Here is a 23,206-nt window from a genome sequence, read left to right on the forward strand (position 1 = left end):
ATGCTACTTTTTTTAAATATTTTTTATTCTTTGAAAATGTTGTATATTCATACAATATATTTCAATCATGTCCAACCACCATTACCTCCCTCCAGCTTGCCCTAGGGTCTCCCTACTTTACCTCCCTCTAAACTTCGTGTCCTTTGTTACTTTTGTCCTTGTTATTGATCACCCTCTGAGTCCAGTTAGTACTTCCCATGTGTGTCTGAGTGACTTACTAGCAGCTATGTCCCCAAAGGAAAGTGACTCTTCTTCCCTCAGCAACCATCAACGATCATGGTATGACAAGTTCATGATGTCACTTACCCTTTGTAAAGCACTTTGTTTTTTGTCTTTGACTTTCTGGACCTCAGTTTCTGTTTAAGAACACTACTGCTCACATGTGAATGTACAACACAGCCCCAGCTCCTGCTGAGATCAGCACACTTGGAAGAAGTGAACAAAGTGAGGTGTATATATAATAGTTTTTCATTCTTCTCTCTCCTTCTCCTTTCACATCCTCTTCCAAATGTGCCTAAGTTACTTAAGACTAGTTTTTCTCCTTTTATTTTTGCTTGTATTAGCCAAATTGTGGCCATTGATTAGTTTACAAATAGTATGTAGTTCATCAAATTAATTTAACAGTCATGGAACATTTCTCATACTAGAAAATGCTGAAAATGTGTCAATAAATAGGACCTGTTCTTGGTCTAACTGAAAGGCAAGTATTATATTCACAAATAACATAAAGGTAGTCATGATGACTGAATTTCTGTTTTCACTGAGAAGCATTCCATACTCTCTATCATAGCCTGTGAGGATTTGTATGATGGGGGCCTTTGGTTTCCTGACCATGTCTCATACCTGTCTCCATTCACCTCCCTTCACATTCTCGCCACACTTGCCTGTTCTTTGACCTCTATCGGCATCCCAAGGTTTTGGTACTTCATGAACTTGGGACTAGTGCTTTCTTCTCCTGGGAACACTCTTGCCTTGCATGGCCTCTTCTCGTTCTGTGATTTCAACCCAAAGAGTCTCTCCTCTCTCGACAGCCCTCTATGCTCTCCCCTATGGTACCTTTCTTTTCTCCCATCACACCACTTAACATAACATGGAATTATTTCATCTGTTTGCTTAATTGTTCCTTATAAATGTCAGGTTTTCCTCTACTAGCTCCTAAGTTTCCCAAGGACAGAAATCGCCTATGTTATCAGTTTAATGTTTAATGTTATACTAGATGCTAGAACACTAAACATAGAGCCTAGTATACATTGTCTTGGTTTCTTTTCCTGTTGCTGTGATAAAATACCCCGATAAAAGCAACTTAAGGAAGGGCCTTTATTTTGGCTCACAGTTTTGATTACAGTCCACTGTGGTAGGGAAGTCACAACTGGGGGAGCTTGAGGGAGCTGGCCATGTTTTATCTTTAGTCAAGAAGCAGAGAGGGGCAAACTATTGCTCAGTTCCCTTTCTCCATGTTATCCAGTCCAGGAATGGTCATGCCCACAATTAAAATGGGCCTTTCTTCATCAATTAAGTTAATCAAGATAACTCACACAGATATGCCCAGAGGCCCTTCTTCCAGGAAATTCTAGATTTCTGTCAGGTTGACAATGAACACTTAACCATCATGTGTGTGGTAGATATTCACTGAATGACTGAGTCAGTCTGTGCCATCAGCACTCAAATTCAATTGCATTTCCTTTCTTTCTGCCTCTAATGCTCCTTTCACCCCATCAACCTTACCTGAGCTTTGAGTTATTTCCAAACTGATCTCTTAAACTTTCTCTCTAATCACACATTTAAATCTGTCTCCCTTTTGCTTAAAACTTTCTGTGATTTCTGTTAAAAGTTTAGACTCTTTAGGGTGGCAGTAAAGGCCCTCTGGCCTCATCATCACCTGTCCTACTTTCTTTCCTATGTTCTCAGGCCACTGGGAACCTCCCACGATTTGTTTGGCATGACATGTGTCTCCTGTAGTGCTGCACTACACATCTCTAGTGCTCCGGGCACTGACCTCAAAGCCTGTGACTCTCTTCTAGAGGCTGTTTTAAGTTCCTATAGCACTCTAATCACATTTTTCTTTTTTGTCATACCCATTCATACTCAATTAAGTAGCTGTTTGCAAATATGCCTCCTCACCAGACTCATGACTTTCTTTAGGAAAGAAACTGTTCCATTCATATAGCACACCTAAAATGGTATCACCTAGATTGCATAGTATTGAATAAATAGTTGGTTGCTATGTAATGTCATTCAATTTGGTCTGCTAGTTGATTTATTACAGGCCTGGTTAGAAGGTCTGTGCCACAGAATCTGAATGGTGAGCAGATTTTGACATTTCTAGGTCTACCCAATAACTTAGAAACTAAGGAATTAAGATGTATTTATTTCTTTATTCCCCCCACCCAACTTTATTTTTCCTATTCTTGTAGTTCGCATGTAAAATAATTTTATAAAATGTATTCATGCATGTGTATCATTGTATCTTGCTCTTATTTACCACCCTCCTTGCCCTTCCCCATCCCCTCTCTTGCTGGCCCTTTTGACCTATGTAACTGCAGTTTTTCTGGTCCTGCCCGGCTCCTGTGGCCCCGCTGTCCCAAGTAAAAACACAGAGGCTTATATTAATTAAAACTGTTCAGCCATTAGCTCAGGCTAACTATTGACTAGCTCTTACACCTAAATTAACCCATAATTCTTATTTATGTCTAGCCATGTGGCTTGTTACCTTTTCCCAGTTCTGCCTTCACATCTTGCTTCCTCTGTGTCTGGCTGGCGATTCCTGACTCAGCCTTCCTCTTCCCAGAATTCTTCTCTCTCTTTGTCCCGCCTATACTATACTTCCTGCCTGGCTACTGGCCAATCAGCATTTTTATTTATCAACCAAATCAGAGCAACACATTCACAGCATACAGAGCAATATCCACAGCAGACCTACCCCCCCAATAGTCCTCTTCTTGCTTTTTACACACACACACACACACACACACACACACACACACACACACACACACACAGAGGCACGCACGCATCTAGATTCTGCATACAAGAGAAAACATGTGATATATTATTTCTTTCCCCACTATCCTGGCTTGTCTCATCTCCTGCTCTGTCCAGACTGCTTCTTTCTGCCTCATAGTGAAATCTACATTTCACGTGTGAAAGGAAAGGTTGTATTTGCTTTCTTGAATGTGGCTTATTTTGTTTCACATGATTATCTTCCATTCATCCATTTCTCTACAGCTGACATCGTTTCAATTTGGTTTCAATTTCAAAATGACTAAATAAGATTCCATTGTACATATATGTCATGTTTTTTCTATTCATCTTTGGTAGGCATCTAGGCTGGATCTGTATCTTTGCAATTGTGAATAGTACTGCATTAAATATGGATATTTTGGTAACTCTGTGGTATGCCATTGTCAATTCCATTGGGGCAGATACCCAAGAGTGATATAGCTGATAGGTCAGATGGTAGTTTTCAGCTTTTTTGAGGACCCTCCATACTAATTTCTATAATAGCTGCAGAAGCTGACATTCCTATTTGCAGTGTCTATGAATTCCTTTTCCCCACATCCTCACCAGCATTTGCTGTCATTTTCTTAATTTTGACTGGGATAAGATAGAATCTCAAGGCACTTTTAATTGGCATTTCTCTCATAGCTAAGGTTGTTGAGCATTTTAAAAAAATATTTATTGGCTTTTTATATATTTTCTTTTGAGAAATGTGTTCAGTTCATTTACCCGTTTGTTGATTGAATGATCTGGGGTTTGGATGTCTAGTGTTTTTTGTTTGTTTTTTGTTTTTTTAGTTCTTAATAGATGCTAGATTTTTCTTTTTGGTTTTTGGAGACAGAGTCTTACTAAATATCCAGGGCTGGCCTGAAACTCTATGTAGCTCAGACTGCCTTGCCCTCATGATTTCAACATCGCCAGTGCAGGTATTATAGGCTGTGCTTATGCCGCACAGATATGAGAATTTCACAGAGGAAAAGAAAACCCAAACTACTAGTATAAAGCACAAAAAGAATTTCATACTGCATCAATTAGTAAGCTAGAAATTTATAGGAAAGCATAATACACTACATTCCACTTCATTATTCTGCTTCTAACATATTTCACTGTGCTTTGGACCATGAGCATGTCTCACATTCTGGAAAGTTAGAAATCATATCTGGCGTTTCATTAGAACAGCTTTATGGCAGATTTGAAATTTAAGGTGGATCTTTGAAGAATAAATCACATTTGAAGTAGAGGCCGCATTCAAATTTAGAGGACCCACAAAAATCATCTTTTTCTCTTTGTCTGTAGTCCTGTCTGTTCACAGACCTCCTCCTAAACAACATGTCTGTAGAAGGCTAGATAGCATGTGACAGCTCTGTTTGTAAATAGCCTTTGGGGAGGTTGCTGCTTCAGGGAGGGATTTTTATATAGACTTTACTATGTTTGCATTTCAGTCTGAAGTGTTCATGGCGGCTTAACACAATTAGTGCAGTCTCTTTAGAGGTTTAAATATCTTTTGAGGGAAAAGTTTTCCTTTATGATATATTTTGAGACTGTCTGTGATAGATAGCAAAGCACATAGGGTCTATGAATTGCATTTGCTGCAAACCAGGAACAAACCAGGAACAAATCCAGCATGATGCGGATTTGGATCCACTAGTATAGAGACTGGAAAATCCACAACATGCCATTCTACTTATATTCATTATTTGGAAAAGTAATTATTGATGTACCATAATGGAAGGAGAACATTAGAGTCCCCATATTTACTACCTTTAATAACTTCCAGAAGCTATTTCATTCTCTTGTGTCTCTCTTTTCTTCACGTGTGAAATAGTGATAGGCTGTGATGAAGATGAAATGATCTATGAGAAATCCCCTAAGTGCCAGGGTATACCTACATAATAGAGTGCTTGCCTAGCATGCCTGTAGCCCTGGGTTCCATCTCTAGCATTGAAAATGAACAAAATTCCCAGACCAGCATGCAGCGTATAGATAGTGCTCAGTAAAGAGGTACTCTCTCACATTGTATTTTATTAGCCAAATGATTAGTAAAGTAAAAAACCTAGGATATAGTTTTAAACTGTATGCTCGAGCTTTGGCTCTTTGTTGAATTATCTCATATTAGAATAACAGATTTCATTCAGCAGCATATACATTATATTTTTTTAAGTTGGGAGTTTGCCTGGTTGTTTTTTAAAATTTAATTTTTTATATGTTTTAAGATTATAATGTGATTGCATCATTTCCCCTTCCCTTTCCTCCCTCCAAACTATTGTATCATTTCTCCCTTCCCTTTCCTTCCTCTAAGCCTTCCCATGTACCAGTCCTTGCTCTCTTTCAAATTCATGGCCTCTTTTTCCATTAATTGTTGGGATATGCGTGCATGTGTGTGTGTGTGTGTGTGTGTGTGTGTGTGTGTGTGTGTATCTGTCTGTCTGTGTCTGTGTGTCTGTGTATATTTATTTATAACCTGCTCTATCTATATATTGTTACTTGTATGTATGTTTTCAAGGCTCACCAAAGTTTGGTATGGTATAACTAATTTTTGCACTCTTCTCTAGGAAAACCTGTTTCTCCTGCTCTCAACATTCCTTAGTTCCTTGTAATTCCTTGTATAGGGCTGAAGCCATGTGAGCTTTCCTTGTCCACATTAGCATGTCTGTTGATGTCCTCCTTGTTCAACTCATGTTTCGACAGTCATGGTGGTGAGACTTTATGCATGTAGCTTCTGACATTCCTAGGAGACACAATCTCACAGAAAACTCCCTGTCCTGGTCAATTTTGTTTATTCTGATCTTTCTAAGACCTTTGAGCTTTCATAATTAATTTTCTTATCACTGAAATGTCATTCCTGGGGAAAGAAAAGAAGCGTATGTGGTACACGAGTTCAAGATATCCACAGGTTCTTCTGCAGCCATAGGTTCTCACTGTGTATCTCAAGATGACCTCGAACCCAAGATCTTTCTGTCTCAACCACTTGAGCTCTGAGACTACAGGTGTATGCTACCATCCCTGTCTTCAGCCTCTCTTTTACAGATGCACAGTTAATTTCTTTTCAACCAGGCAACAAATTTCTCAAGTGTGTCTCTTGCCCTACAGACTATAATGTGGGAATGGTAGCATAAATATTTCTTAATATTTTGTTTGATGTTACTATAGAATTAGTTCCTCTGTCCTTCTATTCAGCATATTTAAAGATTTGTGTATTTTGAACTGTTCCTATGTTGGTATAAAGGAAATATGTATTGTAAGCAAACTAGCACTCAACATTTGGAAGGTGTATAAATGCTTGGCTTCTGCCAGTGTCTTACCCACTGCTTCAATACCACTCAAGGTATTGCCAAGTGGGAATTGGTAGAAGAAAGGAAACAGCATCAAAATAAGCACCAACCCCTTACTTTATTTAGAAATGCATTTGTTGATATAGGTGCCTATGTTTGCCCTCTGTTACAACTTTAACGTAAGGTTTTTAATGTAAATCATTAGAAGAGTATATTAAAAACAATAATAGGACATGTGTCTAAATTCACCATTTCAAATGGAGCCTTTCAGGTTCTGGCCTCTTGCTGCCTTTTTTCCTTTCTTATATCTCCATTTTCAGGAGTAAATTACATATTCTTGTGGAAAAGCCAATACATCTTTATATGATATCATATCATGGCCTTTCTGTTAGTTCTCCAGTCTGTCAGTATTGATAATTGTCTGTTGAAACAGACAGTTTGTCTATAAGTTGTTTTAGAAGCAAGTTGTATAAGCAGACAAGATTCTATTAAATATACAGGCTCAGACTTTCATTCATTTTTTGAGCTTTAATATTGTCTATCTAGCTTTCGGTATCATCTTTCACCTGTAAGTTTTCCTAATATTTAATATTTGGTCCTATTAATTCATATCTAAAATATATAGATACAAAAAGTAATATACAAATAGTAATTTGACTTGGATTGACACAAGGGCAATGATTTCTGTCCAAATGCTGCCTTGTGTAACCCCCACAAATGTATGTGCACATATACTTCCCCAAATGCTAATATCCATACTGTGTTGTCTTTACAGTTTCCGGCTGTTAACCATCCTCAGTCATTAGAGAGAAGATACCTTGGAATTTTAAATAGTGTTTTACTTGACCTTATGAAGGTAAGAAAAGTATATGTTTCTACAAAAAAAAAAAAAAAAAAAAAGCCCTTTGGTTTGTGAATTCTCCTCTGCCTACTTGGGACCATAGCCTGCTTTTATGAATTAAATGTTTTGTTAGTAGATGATTAATGGGGAGTATGTCATGTTAAAAGGCATGTAATTTGTTTGTAATTGCAACAGAAATCTGGTGTTGTCTCAGTCCATCTAGAGAAGAGCATGTAATCCCTAAATTACTTTCCTAAAATGGACAGAATGATGAAAATCTGTTGGCACTCAAGAACTACTCACGTTTACATTTTAAAACAAATCTTAAAGTGAATGTTGTAAGACAAAAAGATTCTATAATTATTTTTATCCAACACTGAAGGCTCCTCATGGTTTATGCAGATTTAATCAGTGAATCTAATGCTTTTTTGTTCTCTGACTGAGCCTCTTCTCCCCTAGAAAGATTGCTCTTTCTGACTTCTTTTAGATGTATCAGGATCATTACTAACATCATGACCTGAGTGTTCGTTCCTCCTGTCAAAAGACATCCTACTCCAAACTACTAAAAAATCCTCAAAATCCCGTTTTTTAAAGATGTGTGTGTGTGTGTGTGTGTGTGTGTGTGTGTGTGTGTGTGTGTGTTTTGTCTGCATATCTGTCTTTACACCATGGCATGTGGTGCCTACAGAGGCTAAAAGAAGGCATCAGATCTCCTAGGACTGGGGTTAAAGGCTGTTGTGAGCTGCCATGTGGGTGCTAGGAATCAGACCCAGGTCCTCTGGAAGAGGAGGCAGTGCTCTTAACCACTGAGCCACCTCTTCAGCCCCAAAATTATTTATTAAAGATTTTCTTGCTGGGTATAGTAGCACATGCTTGTAGTTTCAGAATTTGGGAGGCTGAGACAGGAAGGCCTCTCTAAGTTTGAGGCTGGCTTGAGCTACAAAGACCCTGTCTCAAAAATAAGCAAGCAAATAAAGATATTTCCACCTCAGTAGATGGTAGTCCCTTGAGTGCAAACTATTTTTCCTAGTTTCCCTTTTTCCATTGCAGGTAGTAAATGTACAGGCAAACATTGATTGTTTCAGAGTAGAACTTCAATGCTTGATTATGAATCAGTTTTTGTTTTATGCTCATTCATTCAGCTGTCAAAATGTGGCAGCTACACTGTGTGCAGAAACTGTAAAAGGCATGTTTAGCATGGTGGCAAGTTACTGAGCTGTGTTCTTAGAACTTTGCTGTGTTTTATGGTATGTTCACATCTGTCCCAGTGAACATTGCAAGTAGGTGTGGGGGCAGATGTGGAAGAAGGGCTCTGGCATTTAGGAGAAGCCACATACCATATAACCTTTCTAGAGATGCACAGAGTTTATTAACCTATAAAGGATTTCTGAGTCTTACAGTGAAGCATTTCTATTTCAACATTTCCCAAATTTAATTAAATACCAAATACTGTGTTGTATGAAGCTCTAATAAAGCACTGATGTTATTCACAGATTGAGAACTGCTAGTTTTTTTCTAAGGACCCCTCAACACTCTTTCAATTTAATTCAACATAAATTATTAGGAAAATCAGTTGGTTTTGTCAATACCTTCTTTCATGTAGCCAATACTTGTCAATTTGGGCCCTTACTCATTTAGTAACTTTTAAAATATAACTAGAACAGAGTAGAAAAATGGAATTAAATACAATTTTATGTTTCCTGACTTTTTTCTTTAGTTAAAATGCAATGATGATTAGTGAGCAAAAGAGGCCATGACTTTGAAGGAGAGTGAAGAGGGCTATCAGGAAGGGTTTGGAAGGAGGAAAGGGCTTGGAAAGTAAACATTCTAATTCCTATTATTTAATATGTTTATTGTCACTGCTCTCTAAAATTAAGCAAGTGTTTTTATTGAAATACAAATTCAGGGGCCTAGAGAGATGGCTCAGTGCACTGACTGCTATTCCACAGGACCCAGGTTCAATTTCCAACATCCACATGGCAGCTCACACCATTTTTAACTCCAGTTCTGGGGAATCAGATACCCTCTGACCACTGCAGGCACTGTACAAGTAAGTGTGCACACATACATTCATGCAAAACACACATATGCACATACACACACAAACACACACACACACGAACTACACATTCAAATTATGTCTACATCTCTGAGTTTTTATAAATGTGAGCATATTTTTGTTATCTTACCTGGATTGAGACATAGAAACTTAGTTAATATCCTAGAAGCCTCCTTTGGGTCCTTCCTAGGTCTTACCATCCTGGCCCACTCTGCCTCCTTCAGAAACCATGATTTTGATTTCTGTCACTGATTAATATTGCCTAATTATTATAGAATTATACACACACACAAATATCGCCATTCTTTTTATCTCTTTTTGGAGGTGAATTTTAGAGATGGAGAGCCTCCATTGTCCTGTCAGCTAGCCTCTTTGCTGCTCCCTAAGTGTATGTTAACAGTGTCCACATCTAATACTTAAAATGTTTATCTCATTTTGTGCCTCTTTCTAGCTGCCACTTTAGTAAAGATACAAGCACTGGAATTAATGCACACCAATGCCCTTAATAATTTAAAAAATAACGACAATAATTGTATTTGCTTTACATTAGTTTAAAAAATGAGGATGCCTCCCCCACACACATGCTAATTTTTTTTATCTGTTAGCTAGATAAATTTCATACTTTGCTTCTGTGGTCTTCATGCTTTAGAGTAATTGCATTCATGGCATATGAATTCAGTTTTTATATGTATAGTAACTTCTACATGCTATCAAGTAAGTTAAAACAGCACCAACACTTCTGAAAGGTCATTGGTGTTTTGAATTGAAAAAGACTTTTGGAGGCTGATTTTTCTTTTTAATCGGCATCTTATATTTGATGGAAATACTAGTTAAAACCATCACAGTTTTTGTTCTGTAATAAGGGGGGAAAGAATTAAGTTCACAATTGTGTCTGAATTAATATGGACATAAATTCACTGGAGCATAATTAGTGGTTGAGTTTCAATAATTAGAATCTTTGGATCAAAATGAATATGTCAGTATCTGGTAGGACCAGAATTGAAATGTTCTGTGGTGCTCGGTTAAAATTGAAGTCTGGCTTATTGGGAGCAAATTTGCTCTCACTAGTTAACTAAAAATGTTAATTATGGATAAGATCAAACTGAACTAGAAGTGAATTTGTAAATGATGGAATTTTACCCTTCCTCCTTTTTCTGAGAGAAAATAACAAATACCTAGAAGAGTGAATTTCAGTACTTCATTATGCTGTGTATGTTGGTTATTTTTTTAAAGATATTTGATCATTTTATAAATCAAAATAAAAAATCCTATCTAGCTAAGATAAACAATTTTGGGTGAAAACATTTCAGTTGTGAAAGTTCTAGTGCATTCAACATAAAACGAGGGTTAGTGCCTTAATGAACAAAGATGATTCAGAACTAAGGAAAGATAGCTGCAGACACAGGAAAGTACATGAAGAGAGTATGTAAGTAACTGGTAAGCATGTAAAAGTATTCAGCCTTGCTAACAGCCAAAGACAGGAGGTACAACGTCTGTAAGAGGGACTGCAGCAATGATTCAGGGTTAAAGGCACTTGCAGCTCTTGCAGTGGACCCAGGTTTAGTTCCTAGCACCTATATTGGATGGCTCACAGCCACCTGTAACTCCAGTTCCAGGAGGATCGTGTCCTTTTCCAGCCTCTGAGGGCAATTACACACACACACACACACACACACACACACACACACACACGCATAAAGTAATAATTTTAAACAAACAGCTGTGAGATAGTATCTTTTAAAATACCTCATCTGATTTACAACTACTAAGAAGAATGAGAATGCCTATTTTTGGTGAGGGTGTCTAGAAATTGATAGGCTCCTATACTTTGTGAGAGGAGCATAATTTGAGACAACCTTCCTAAGTGGTAATTTAGCAGGATGGAGGAAAGATTCTTTAAAGCTTTGCATACCTACCATTGCCACCTTTAAGAATCCACTAGGTTTCAAGTATTTTTTGTCATAGCATTAATCATAATAGTGAAAAGTGACTATCAGTCAAATGTCTAGTAGTAGGATGCTTCCTAAGTAAATCATGATAGATCCATAGCACAAGCTTCTACACAATCATTGAAAACCTTGAAAGGTCTGAGGATGTAGCTTAGTTGTAATGCACTCCACCCTTCCCAAAAAGCATATTCTAAGATAGTGTGTTGCCAGATGGTTCAGGAAAAGGAAACAACCTGACTATTTGTCTTTTGGGAATTCTGGATACAAAGTATAAAGTATACACACAGAGTTAAAGCTCTGCACTTTATGGAATGAACTCAACATTGTGTGCTAAGTGGAAGGGAAACTAAATACATACAGTTATGTGCTTAAACTACTGTGGTAAAATGAAAACAATCAGATGAAAGTATGTGCAGAATATACCATATATATATATATATATCCTTCATATAATGCACAGGGAACTAGTGATGTGAGCTGTCTCCAGAGAGAATAACTGGGTATCTTGAAGACAGTAGAAAGATGAAGAATATAAATATATGCTTATTAAAAAGATTTTTAAATATTGAAGTTATATTGCAAAAATGTTTTTTATAAGTAAGTGAAAAGAATGGGATATAAAAACAAGTGTATACCATGATCCTGGTATTATAGCAGAAAGACTATATATGGTATTCACAAGCAGGGCTAGAAAGATTTCTACCGAGAGGATTATAATTGTGAGACTGTGGGTGATTTGGATGATGTTTTTCTTTCCTTGAGCTATTGTTGCTAAGTATTTTGCAGTGACTACATATTTCTTTTCTAGGAGGAAAAGGTATTTGGTAGAGTTTAAATTCAACTTTGTTCTTTCCATTCTTAAACTTTTATTTTCTAAGAATTTACTGAAGTTGGACCCAGCTGACAGATACTTGACAGAACAGTGTTTGAATCACCCTACATTTCAAAGCCAGAGACTTTTGGATCGGTCTCCTTCAAGGTCAACGAAAAGGAAACCTTATCATGTGGAAAGCAGCACACTGTCTAATAGGTAAATATTCCCTTCTAAGGAAATACAAATGCAGTCGTGGTCTTATAAGTAAGTGGAGGAGGTGGCTGCTAAAATTATGCAATTAGAGAAAAGAAGGAAAGCCCTCTTTATTCAAAAATAGCTTCTGCATGCTTATTACATGATTCAGAACTATAATTAAAGAGTCGTGTGGGACTCTTAAAGACTTTCTTGTATTTAACAAGTAGATGAAGAAAACCTATGTGTTCCCTTGGAAAGGTAGCACTGAGTTAGCAACTCAGGAGGTTTCCAGCATTAAGACCTAGCAGATGTTGTGTAAATGACAGGGAAGGAAAAGAAGACACTGAACACATATGTGGGGGACAGTGCAACTGAACCAAATAGGAAGCTTCTTTAGAAGGGTTTTGTGATTTGATTGTTCTTGCCTTTCAGTCATTGAGTTGAGAAATAAGGGTTTGTTTTTTTTTTATAAAAATAAGTATATGAAAAGAGCGAAGTCAATAATTAAAAGTAGTATGTTTTAAAAATCGCTTTTTGAGCATAGTATTTTTAAATATTTGTTTCTTGCCTGGGCACACCTGTAATCCTAGCCCCGAGAAACTCATTAGGTAATCAAACAGGCTTCAGGCTGGCTGGTTCCTCCTGCCTCTCCCTCCTGAGTGCCAGGATTATAGGCTTGTCACCACATCTGGCTGAAAACTTGTTTCTCTCTCTCTCTCTCTCTCTCTCTCTCTCTCTCTCTCTCTCTCTCTCTCTCTCTCTCTCTCTCTCTCTCCCTCTCTCTCCCCCTCCCTCCCTCCCTCCCTCCCTCCCTCTCTCTCTCTCTCTCTCTCTCTCTCTCTCTCTCTCTCTCTCTCTCTCTCTCTCTCTCTCCCCCCGTCCCTCCCCTCTCTCCATCCCCTCTCTTCCTTCTTCCCTCCCTCCCTCCCTCCCTCCCCTTCTTCCTCCTCCTCCCCTCTATTGGATCAGTTAGATTGCCTTTCCTATGCTGACATCCCCCAATTCTGTCACTGCCGTTCCAGGAGAATGGTCTTCTGTGCAACCTCCCTGTCTTCCTTCATCCTCTAGAACCCAATTTTGGCATCTGAGGATTTTTATATATGGGATGTAGAAGTAATTTATTTCACGTAAGAAATCAAAAACAATGAAGCTTTTAAAATTTGAATACTACCCCCCCAAAAACACACACACAAATTTTCCTTCTGTATATGGAAAATTATTCTTAATAGGCTGGAATTTTGAAAGGCCAAGAACTAGCACTTTGAGGCCTGGGAGGGCATGCATAAATTAGGAGAAGCCTTGGTCCCCAGTTTGTTCTCCTCAGCCATGAAAGCCCAACTGGTGCAGAGCTGTTCCCTCTTCGAAACAGCTACTTGTTCTGGCACAGCTTTCAGCTGTTCTTACCTGGTTTGTTCACTGTTCCCATCTGCAAGATTGTAGTATACTAAGCCTCAAAGTAACTGTCATCATTTGGTTGCTCCTTTGCACTTGGCTGGTTACCATTATTCTTGTATCTTCTCTGGGATCATGCCTGGCTTGGTTTGTGGCTTTTAGTCTCCCTTCTACTTGAATTGCCACATGACTTCTCAAATTTACATTTACAAAGAAAATGATCCCAATGATGTAAAGTTTGGTAGAGCAGTGATAAATTTGTGAGTTGTACTGTAGTCATCAATGGTATAATCTGTCGTCTGAACGGAGACCTGTATGTTGTTAGTCTTGCAAAGACTAACTTGACAGTAGGAATCGTAAGGAAAGAAAGATTTCTAGAAGAGTTCGTTTTCAGGTCTCGGTGATATGTTGAATATATCAAAAGGGCAAGTCCTGAGTGGTTTCTCTTTTAGTAATCTTACATCATCTGATGCCTTTCTCCCCACTCTAGTCTGCGGTCCATACTTACTCCACAGAAGCCTATCTTGCCAGGGATATGAATTCTAGCTGGTGTCTCAACACAGGCCTTCTAAGACCATTTTAGATGCGTTCATAACACTCTATCTGTTGGTTGTTGCTCACATACTCCTCTACCCTGTCCCTGGAGATGCACTGTCACCCCACATCCCAAGTCATTTTCTCTCTAGGAGGCAGTAGACTCAATCATTCTTCAGTCGCTGCATGTCACCTGCAGGCTCTTCTAAGGTTCCTTTCACCCTGTGCATGGTGTGATGTCATTTTGACTGTGAGTCCTCTCAATGGTCCTGCTTTACCACCTGCTCCCTACTAATATAGTTTTGTGCCTCTGTCTCTGCTTGCTTGTTCATTTATGGGATGTACCAATCTGGTCTTGAACTTGCAGCTATCCTTCAGCCTTCTAAGTGCTGGGTTTATAGGTTTATATCACCATGCCTGGCTATTTTTGCTTTTAAACTTATTTTAAATAAACACACTAACTGTCTATCCATTTATCTACTCTGCCAACCATCTGAGAGTGATTTATAGCCACAAGTAGTGCACACATGTAATTCCAGCTCTCAGGAAGTGGAAACAGGAGAATCGTGAATTCAAGGCCAGCCTTGAGCAGTTTGAGGCTAATGTAGACAACACAAGTACCCGTCTCTAAAACAAACAAGTGATTGAGTGATTTATACATGAAATCTTTTTAAGTGGCTGGCAGTTTAATACAGATTCTTCGCAGTGTGTGTTGATGAGATCTATGCAATTTTCAAAGCTGCTTTTTGTTGTTGTGCTCTGGCAGAACTCCAATGTGAAGATAATGTGATGCCCTTTCTACATAGAAATTATTGTATGTCTAAAGCTCAGTAGCTTCCAATTAATCCTGAGATGGAAACATGAAGAGTAGCTGTTTATTTATGACAAGTTTAGATTTTTAACAACTGTTTCCACCTTACTTTATAGCTTCCCTTCTGTTCTGTTGCTGTAAGTGTGTGTAAGATCACATGTAGTCTCATGTAGTAGTACTTCTAAGGGTTCTTGCAGCTCTAAGAGACTTCTTCACTGTTCTTCACCCCTTCCTGGTCCTCTTTTGAAGTTAGAGTACTTCTGCCATTGATGTATCTTCACGTGCAGGGAAAAGGAAGAAAATATGATTCCAGGGGAGCTAGAATTTGGCACAAGGAGCCCTGTGGAAGGATTGAACTAGGACCTGAGTAAGGGTGCCTGGTCAGGAAGACAGAGGGAAGTCAGCCTCCACCCCCAGCCTCCATTCCCTTTTCCTGTGATACTTCCTTCCCCTGGTCAGCCCTTCCAGAAGATAGCCAGCCAGGAGCCTGAGGGGCCTAGTCTCCAGTGCTGTTCTCTTGGGGCCTAGGACTGGATAGAGGAGTGGAGAATAGCCAGCATACTTACCCAGCTGTATCTGTGGATAAGACTATATATCATAATTGAGTTTTTGAGAAGTTGCTGAGATATTTGGGTTACCAAGATGTAAGTAATCAGGCAACTCTGGTGGTTTAAAACCTGATGCCTTTAGGGTACATAGACTGGCTGTATGCTATTGGATGGAGTACACTGCTGAGCTATTATAACATCAGAGCAGGTGGAGCTCAGAAAAAGACTGTTGTCTGTCTGCAAGCAGGACCATTATCTTGTCAGAGTTCACCATAATAAGCATAATAAGCCCTAGTTCCACTCTGTCTTAGAGCAAACTATCTAGAGCCTGGCTCCTAGTAATGCCCAATGTCCTTACATAGGTAACCAATATTAAGGAGAAGGAACAGCTGGGCTGAGATGGCTCAGCTGTTAAGGGCTAGGCTCAACATTAAATAAAAACACAATTATTTCTTAGCGAATTTATAAAATGTGCACTAGTCATCTAGATATGACACAGATACACCATCTAATAAGACCTAGCCACTTTCCTTTTGACGCTACAAAAAAAAAACTTATCCTTCATTCCAACACTAGATCCTGTCTGTCCCAGAGCTTGCCCAAGGTACTTTTTGTAATGTACCTCAATAACCCCCTCATTTCTTTCTTTCTACCCCCATACTGTGTGTGTATATGTGTGATAAATTCTTTTACTATCCCTGGAATCAGTATTGCAGACACTATCATGTATGGCACTGTACTTTATTGATCTAGAGGATCGTTCTGTACATCATTTAACAGAAAACAAAACTTAACTAGGCTTTGTAATTCCTTTCTAAATCTGGGGAAATGAGAAGGCAGAGTTTTGTGGTTTGCCATTCTTATAAAATAGTAACAACAGCCCAAAAGGACTTTTCTTCCAATTAGTGTCTGATGGGGAAAAAAATTCTTCCAAATCCATCCATCTTCACCAGTAGTAATACTTGCAACATTTTCTGAATTCATAGTAAAAAAATGGAATTTTGTAAATCATTACTAACTTTGGGACCTATCTCAAGCCCACAATCTCATCTTTTGGTTAGTTATAATAGAACAAGCTGACTTCTAGAATGTCAATTTTGGCTTTCAAACAGAAGACAAGGGTTCTCTCTGGGTGACTGTTTGTATATTACACTAGGTAGGAAATGAAGCTTCAAGTCCTAAAGAAGGGCTCAGTCACTTTGGAATAATGAAGTGTGAAATGAAGAAGAGACTAAATTGTGTCTTTTACCAAGCAATTAGCACTTAAGACCTTGTGTTCCAGTATAGGATTCCTGTTTAGTTTACACAGAAATATCTGAACCGTTAGTGATGCATTTCTGTTTAATGTACAAGGAGCTGTCTCAAGAGCCCCAAGTAACTGCCACTTCTCTAAAACATAAACACAGGTCATCATGTTTTCCAACAACCCTCACTAGTCAGTTCACATTTCTTTCAGAGTGTCATTTTCTTCTACATCATCAGAATTCTCCCTCATTGACCATACAAGCTGAAGATGGAGATGTTGGCATGTGTGTTGTAGGTACTGTGAGTGTGTACCTGAGGCAGCCTCCAGGGTCTACAAACAAAGTGAAGTTCAAGGAAGACAATAACCCTCCAGTCTGAGTGTTGCCCTCTGCCATTCGAGCAGATGCGTGGCCAGCAGCCCGCTGACTGTCTTATTAATCTTACTAGCTGTGCTGGACTAGACCCTCCTAGCCAAAGCATGTTTTACCTGACTCTCTCAGTGACTGTGTTGGCAGCCAGCAAGGCAGACGAGCGTTTAAAGATGCCAAAACAATTTCATAGGAAGTGCTTTATTGTTGAGTGACTTAGTCTGAGAAACTAGCTTGTTCTTGATAGAGACATATTCAAGAGGGTTAGTGATTTTAGTCATTTTTCACCTCTTTAGAAAATTATTCTTTTACAGTCTCTCCTTCCCACTCCCCCATTTCTCTCTCTCACACACACACACATACAGTATTCTTTGATCAAAATATTCCTATTATCTCCTCACCCTCTTACTCCTTTTAACAACCCCCTTCTTCCCAAGTCCCTGTCTGACTTTCATGCCATGTGTGGGCCCAGCCTACTGCATCTAATTAGGGTTGCCTTCCTGAACATGGTAAGGGCTTGTTAGCTTGAGTGGGAGCAATGCACCAGTGGCTACCCCATCAAAGACTATGACTCCCCTTCTCTTTGCCCTCTCCGGGTGAAGATTATAGTGGAACAGCCATGTCCGATCCAGAAAGCAGCACTCCTTCACATCCTCCAGCTCTTAAATTCTTTCCACTCCTTCCTTCGCAGTGTTCCTAAGCCTTTCCAGTCATTTTAGTATGTTTTCTTTGGCTTTACTGTTGGCTTGCTTATTTGTTTTCAGCAGTATGCTTGTTTGCCCCCTGTTGAAGGAAACTGATGTGCCTCTTTTGTTTTAAACATAGAAGCCAGTCCAGCAAGGGTGCCGCTTTACAGACTCACCACAGATCCAACAGCAAGGACATTCAGAACCTAAGTGTGGGTCTGCCCCGGGCTGATGAAGGCCTTCCTGCAAATGAAAGCTTCCTGAATGGGAACCTTGCTGGAGCTACTCTCAGTCCGATGCACACCAAAACCTACCAAGCAAGCACCCAGTCTGGGTCTTCCAGCAAAGATCTCACAAACAACAACATACCACACCTTCTCAGCCCAAAAGAAGCCAAGTCCAAAACAGAGTTTGACTTCAATATTGACCCAAAGCCTTCAGAAGGTCCAGGCACCAAGTACCTCAAGTCTAGCAGCAGATCTCAGCAGAACAGGCACTCGTTCATGGAAAGCTCCCAGAGCAAAGCTGGGACGCTGCAGCCTAGTGAGAAGCAGAGTCGGCACAGCTATATCGACACCATTCCCCAGTCCTCCAGGAGTCCATCCTACAGGACGAAGGCCAAAAGCCATGGGGCGTTGAGTGACTCCAAGTCTGTGAGCAACCTTTCAGAAGCCAGAGCCCAAATCACGGAGACCAATACCAGTAGATACTTCCCATCCAGTTGCTTGGACTTGAACTCTCCCACCAGCCCAACCCCCACCAGGCACAGTGACACAAGAACTTTACTCAGCCCTTCAGGTAGAAATAACCGAAACGAGGGCACACTGGACTCACGCCGAACTACCACCAGACACTCAAAAACCATGGAAGAGCTGAAGCTGCCTGAACACATGGACAGCAGCCATTCACATTCGCTGTCTGCACCTCATGAATCATTTTCTTATGGGCTAGGCTACACCAGCCCCTTCTCCTCTCAGCAACGTCCTCACAGGCATTCCATGTATGTGACCCGGGACAAAGTGAGAGCTAAAGGCCTTGATGGAAGCTTGAGCATAGGGCAAGGGATGGCGGCCAGAGCAAACAGCTTGCAGCTCTTATCACCCCAGGTACCACTTTGATCTGTCCGGTGACTTATCTTGGGGAAGTGTTACAGGGAATATTTATAAGGTTGCTATGCAGTTTTTCCTACCGCAATCAGCCTTGCTTTCATTGGGACAGTGAATGAAAGCAATCTTTGGATTATTTCTGTTAAAAAAAATAATAAAATGTATCTATGTGTAGTAGTAGCACATACAAAGGCACATCCCAGCACTTGGGAACTTGGGAGACATAGGCAGGCAGGTCTTCGTGAGTTTAAGGCTAGCCTTGTTTACATAGTGAGTCCCAAGCCAGCCAGAGCTACACAGTGAAACCCTGTCTCAATAATAATAATTTTTATTATTTAAATGTTTAAATCAGTTGTTGAGTGCTCAAGGCATCTCAAGTTTGGTTTTAGTAATCTATTTTTTAAATGTTCCTTTCTGACATATTTGGCTGACAGACCATTTTTTATTGAAATTAGAAATATGGATTAGCTTTTAGTTATTTCAAAATTTTGCATTGTTTTTCTATAATCTTTCTAAACCACATTTGTTTAAACTTTTTTGTTAATACCAAATATCTTAATTGAATTTTAAATTTATCTTAAACTAGACAAGTATAACTTCAGGCCAGGGTAAATGATAATTCCCCAGTATTTTTTATTTTTAAAAGATTTTTTAAATTATGTATTTATGTATATATCTGTGTCTAGGTATGTGCACATAAGTGCAGGTACCTGTAGAGGCCAGAGATGCCGCATACCTTTGGAACTGGAGTTATAGGTGGTTGTGAGCTTGCCCATCATAGGTCCTAGGAACCAAACTCAGGTCTTCTGCAAGGGCAGTTCATGCTCTTAATTGCTGAGCCATCTCTCTGGCCCCTTGGGGTTTTTTTAATTATGTATTTCTTCATTATTGTGTACATGTCTCTGACATGGGGCAAGGAATGTACATATGACATGCGTGTGAAAGCCATAGGAAAACTTTGTGGAGTTGGTTCTCCCCGACCATTTTTATGTGGGTTCTAGGGATCTAACTCAGTCCATTGGGTTTGCATGACATGCACTTTACCTGCTAAATTATGAAATCGTTAAAGCCTACATTAATAGTGTACTGACTACACATAGGCATAGAAAACAGGGAGAAATCACTGTGAGCAGGAACAGGCGGAAAGGGCGTCAGTGCAGCTAACCATCTGCCCTGTGTAGACAGATGAATGGATGTAGAGTGAAGCAGAGCTAAGCACCACAGGAAGCCCTAATTGGAAAGATGAAATTAAAGTGTCCCTGTCATTTTGAAGTATGTTAAATGGCAGGGGACATTTGGCAACAAATGATTTATTCGAATACTGTAAAACTTCATTCCAGTAGCCATGCAGAACTGTGCTTGTGTGTCAAAAGAAAGATGGAAGCAATTCTGTCCGTCCAGCCTGGGCCCTGTTGGAGGCTCCCACAGGAGGTAGAATCTGAGCAGACACTTCTGAGGAGGTTGTGATTTCACTTGGGGAGGAAAGTGATAGAGGCAGGAAAGAGGATTGAAGGGAGAGAAAATATTCCAAGGAGACTGGCTGCTACATGGATCCCAACAAGTTTCACGCTATTGAAATGAAAATGTAAGAGGTGCACAATTCTCACACGAGTAAAGAGAAGAGTATTCAGGATTGAGTGCCAGTATGAAAGCGGAGTGGATCTCAAGGACTGTGCAAAAGTAGACACAACAGGACTTGTCCACTGCAGTGTTGAAGGAAGCCTTCGGGGTTTTTTTCCTAGGAGCTCCTTTTCAGAGTTGGAACCGGGATTTATGAGCTCCTTAACCCATCATTGTTCCTCTTAGATGAGGCTCACAGGAGATGGCTGAGCTGCCCAACTTTTCCCAACTAGTAGTTCAAAGTGGAACTGGGATTCTGAGGCAGTCTTCAGGTCCCCAAGTATAAAATGTTGGCAGGATGGCCTGGTGCCTGGTTAAGGGTGGGGCAGGAGATGAGTATTAGCAGGGGCTTTAAATGGAGTTATGGGAATGGACAAAGAGGCCTTGAGAACTTACTACAGAGATAAGAGAACCTGGAATATCTAGAAAGATCTCTAGGACCTGACCACTGCTCCTAGGAGGGACTTGGTGGTCAGAACCAAGCAGATTGCGTTGGCATCTAGGCAAGTGTCAAACAGAAAAGAAAAACAAAAGGCAGTCTCCCTTGGAAAATGGAGAATTGACCGGCTCTCTGGGAATTCAGAAAGCAGAGTTTCTGAACATAGTGGTCATAAACTAATTATAAACAATTGCTAGGGCTTAGCACAGATCCAGCTGTTACTTAAGTCCAGTTCAAGAGGTGCAGTGCCAAGCCTTAAGAAAGGCCACAATTAAAGACTAGAAGGTGGCTGGAATGTTTGAAAGGTAACAAGAGTGGTGAGTAAATCATGGCATTCATTCTTATGTAAATTATTATAGCCTCTTTCAAAAGCATGGGGACCCTTACTGAGTTTTGTTTGATTGTAAATAACTCATTTCTTTAAAAAAATAATGTCTTTCTCTGGGCCTTTGTCAATAGTACAGGTGGCAAAGTAGAAAGAAGAAAGGCTATACCAAATGAAATTCTTTCCAGAATCCTCTAAATACAGTGGTGGGAAGGAAGGGGGAAAAATACCAAATCTTATTTCAGTTTTTAAATTAAAACATTTTATGTATATCATCTAGGCTTGAGATAATTTTTGTGCATAATATATAGATGCTAAATGCATCTAATTCCTTCTAATTCCCATCCAGGGTAGAAAATGTGATTTATTGTCTTTCCCTCCAGTATTGTTGAGGACCCAATGCTGTGCTGGGGTTGTGACTCACCTAATTGACAAGGAGCTAAGAAGTAGGAGCATCTCTAGAGACAGGCACCATCATGATCATTCCTAAACCACGAATTGAACAGATAAGCTGCTGTCCTGGAGCATATGAAGGAGCAGGAAGCACCAGAGACTATAGGAGTTGGGGACTCTTAAGACAAAAATCATTAAGAGGGATTATTCTTTTTCTTTTTTTGCATTCACAAAAAAACATTTTCATCTGCATCTACTGTGTTAGTCTCCTAGGAAAATACTTTGTCTCTGCATCTTTCCTTTTGGAGAACTCAGCCTAAAGTCTATAAGAGCACTTTTAGATTGACGGATAGACTCTCTAAGCATACTGCTGCTTGGAGCTGTAACTGTCTAGATAGAAAGGTGATTTCTTTTGTTGTTTTAAATATTTAATTGAACTATTTTCAGACTAATGTATTCTTTACTTGCCTTAACTTTAATGAGAAACCCACTTTCTATCTGTTAAAATTTATTGGCCTTATTTTACATCCATCAGATACTTTACTTTTTTATGAAATGGGTTAGGTTGAAGCCACCCCATGATCTTTATTTTAGATGTTTAGGTCCTAACTATATTAAATGAAGATGAGTCTTCCCTAGGGGTAGGAAGTTCCTATAAATCTTTTTGTATTTGACTTGCAGCCTGGAGAACAGCTCCCTCCAGAGATGACTGTGGCAAGACCTTCTGTTAAAGAGTCCTCCAGAGAAGGCACCTCTTCATTCCACACCCGTCAGAAGTCTGAGGTCTGAGCTTTAGAGTTGCTACATCTTATAGTGATCTGTAAGGACTGTTCACTCAGTGGCATTACAGCCTAACTTAAACTTTATCCATGCCCAATTTCCCATAAATAAATTGAACTGACTTAGAAAGTAAGTAGTTTTCTTCATGACATAAGCCCAAGTTTTCCTTTAAAACAATAAAAAAAAAATAGTAGACACTGGTTAGACTTTGTTCTAAGCAGCACCATCATCAATCCATGGTTTAGTTTTGATAACCTTGTTTCCTGCCTCAGGCTGGAGTGTACCATGACCCACACTCTGACGATGGCACGGCTCCCAAAGAAAATCGGCATCTGTACAATGATCCTGTTCCACGGAGAGTTGGTAGCTTTTATAGAGGTAAGCCACCCCCCATATTTCCTAGAGTCCTCCTCTATTTTCTGCTGAGTACATCTCCTTTCCTCGTCCACCGCTATGTTTTCACTGCCCCAGTGGACTTTGGACCAACAGCAGTCTTGCCTGCATTACCACCATCTAACAGTTCTCTTGGCCACTGGTCTCGCCATCTTTGTTCAGTCCCTTGTCTCTTCTGTCTGAGCCCTTGACTGGTCTCTGTCTCCATGTACCCATCCAAACAGTCCTCAGAACGACCCTTCTGAAGGTAGATAATCACCATGCCAATTTGTTCATTTGACAGAGGGAGGGAAGGAGGAAAGGAAAGAGGGAGGCACTGACGACCTCACACAGCTTCAAAATATTTATTAATTGAGTTAAAGAAGAAATTCAAGAATATTTACATAGCTTTAAAAATGTACTTTGTTGTTGAACAGATAACTAAGACAGATGTTTTTGA

General features: G+C 39.6%; 1 protein-coding gene across 7 annotated transcripts in view; it reads left to right on the forward strand.

Moving 5' to 3' along the window:
- Cdkl5 (cyclin dependent kinase like 5) overlaps positions 1-23,206 on the forward strand; it is a 190,573-nt gene that overhangs the window by 138,492 nt on the left and 28,875 nt on the right. For all 7 annotated transcript variants that reach the window (XM_059251400.1, XM_059251398.1, XM_059251399.1 and 4 more), the window contains 5 exons: positions 7,045-7,125; positions 11,997-12,148; positions 17,851-18,817; positions 22,276-22,377; positions 22,647-22,752. In XM_059251400.1, the coding sequence (XP_059107383.1) occupies positions 7,045-7,125; positions 11,997-12,148; positions 17,851-18,817; positions 22,276-22,377; positions 22,647-22,752 (1,408 nt within the window). The remainder of the gene's footprint in view (positions 1-7,044; positions 7,126-11,996; positions 12,149-17,850; positions 18,818-22,275; positions 22,378-22,646; positions 22,753-23,206) is intronic.

Source organism: Peromyscus eremicus, chromosome X (genome assembly GCF_949786415.1).
Source record: "Peromyscus eremicus chromosome X, PerEre_H2_v1, whole genome shotgun sequence".
In the NCBI taxonomy this organism is placed as follows: Eukaryota; Metazoa; Chordata; class Mammalia; order Rodentia; family Cricetidae; genus Peromyscus; species Peromyscus eremicus.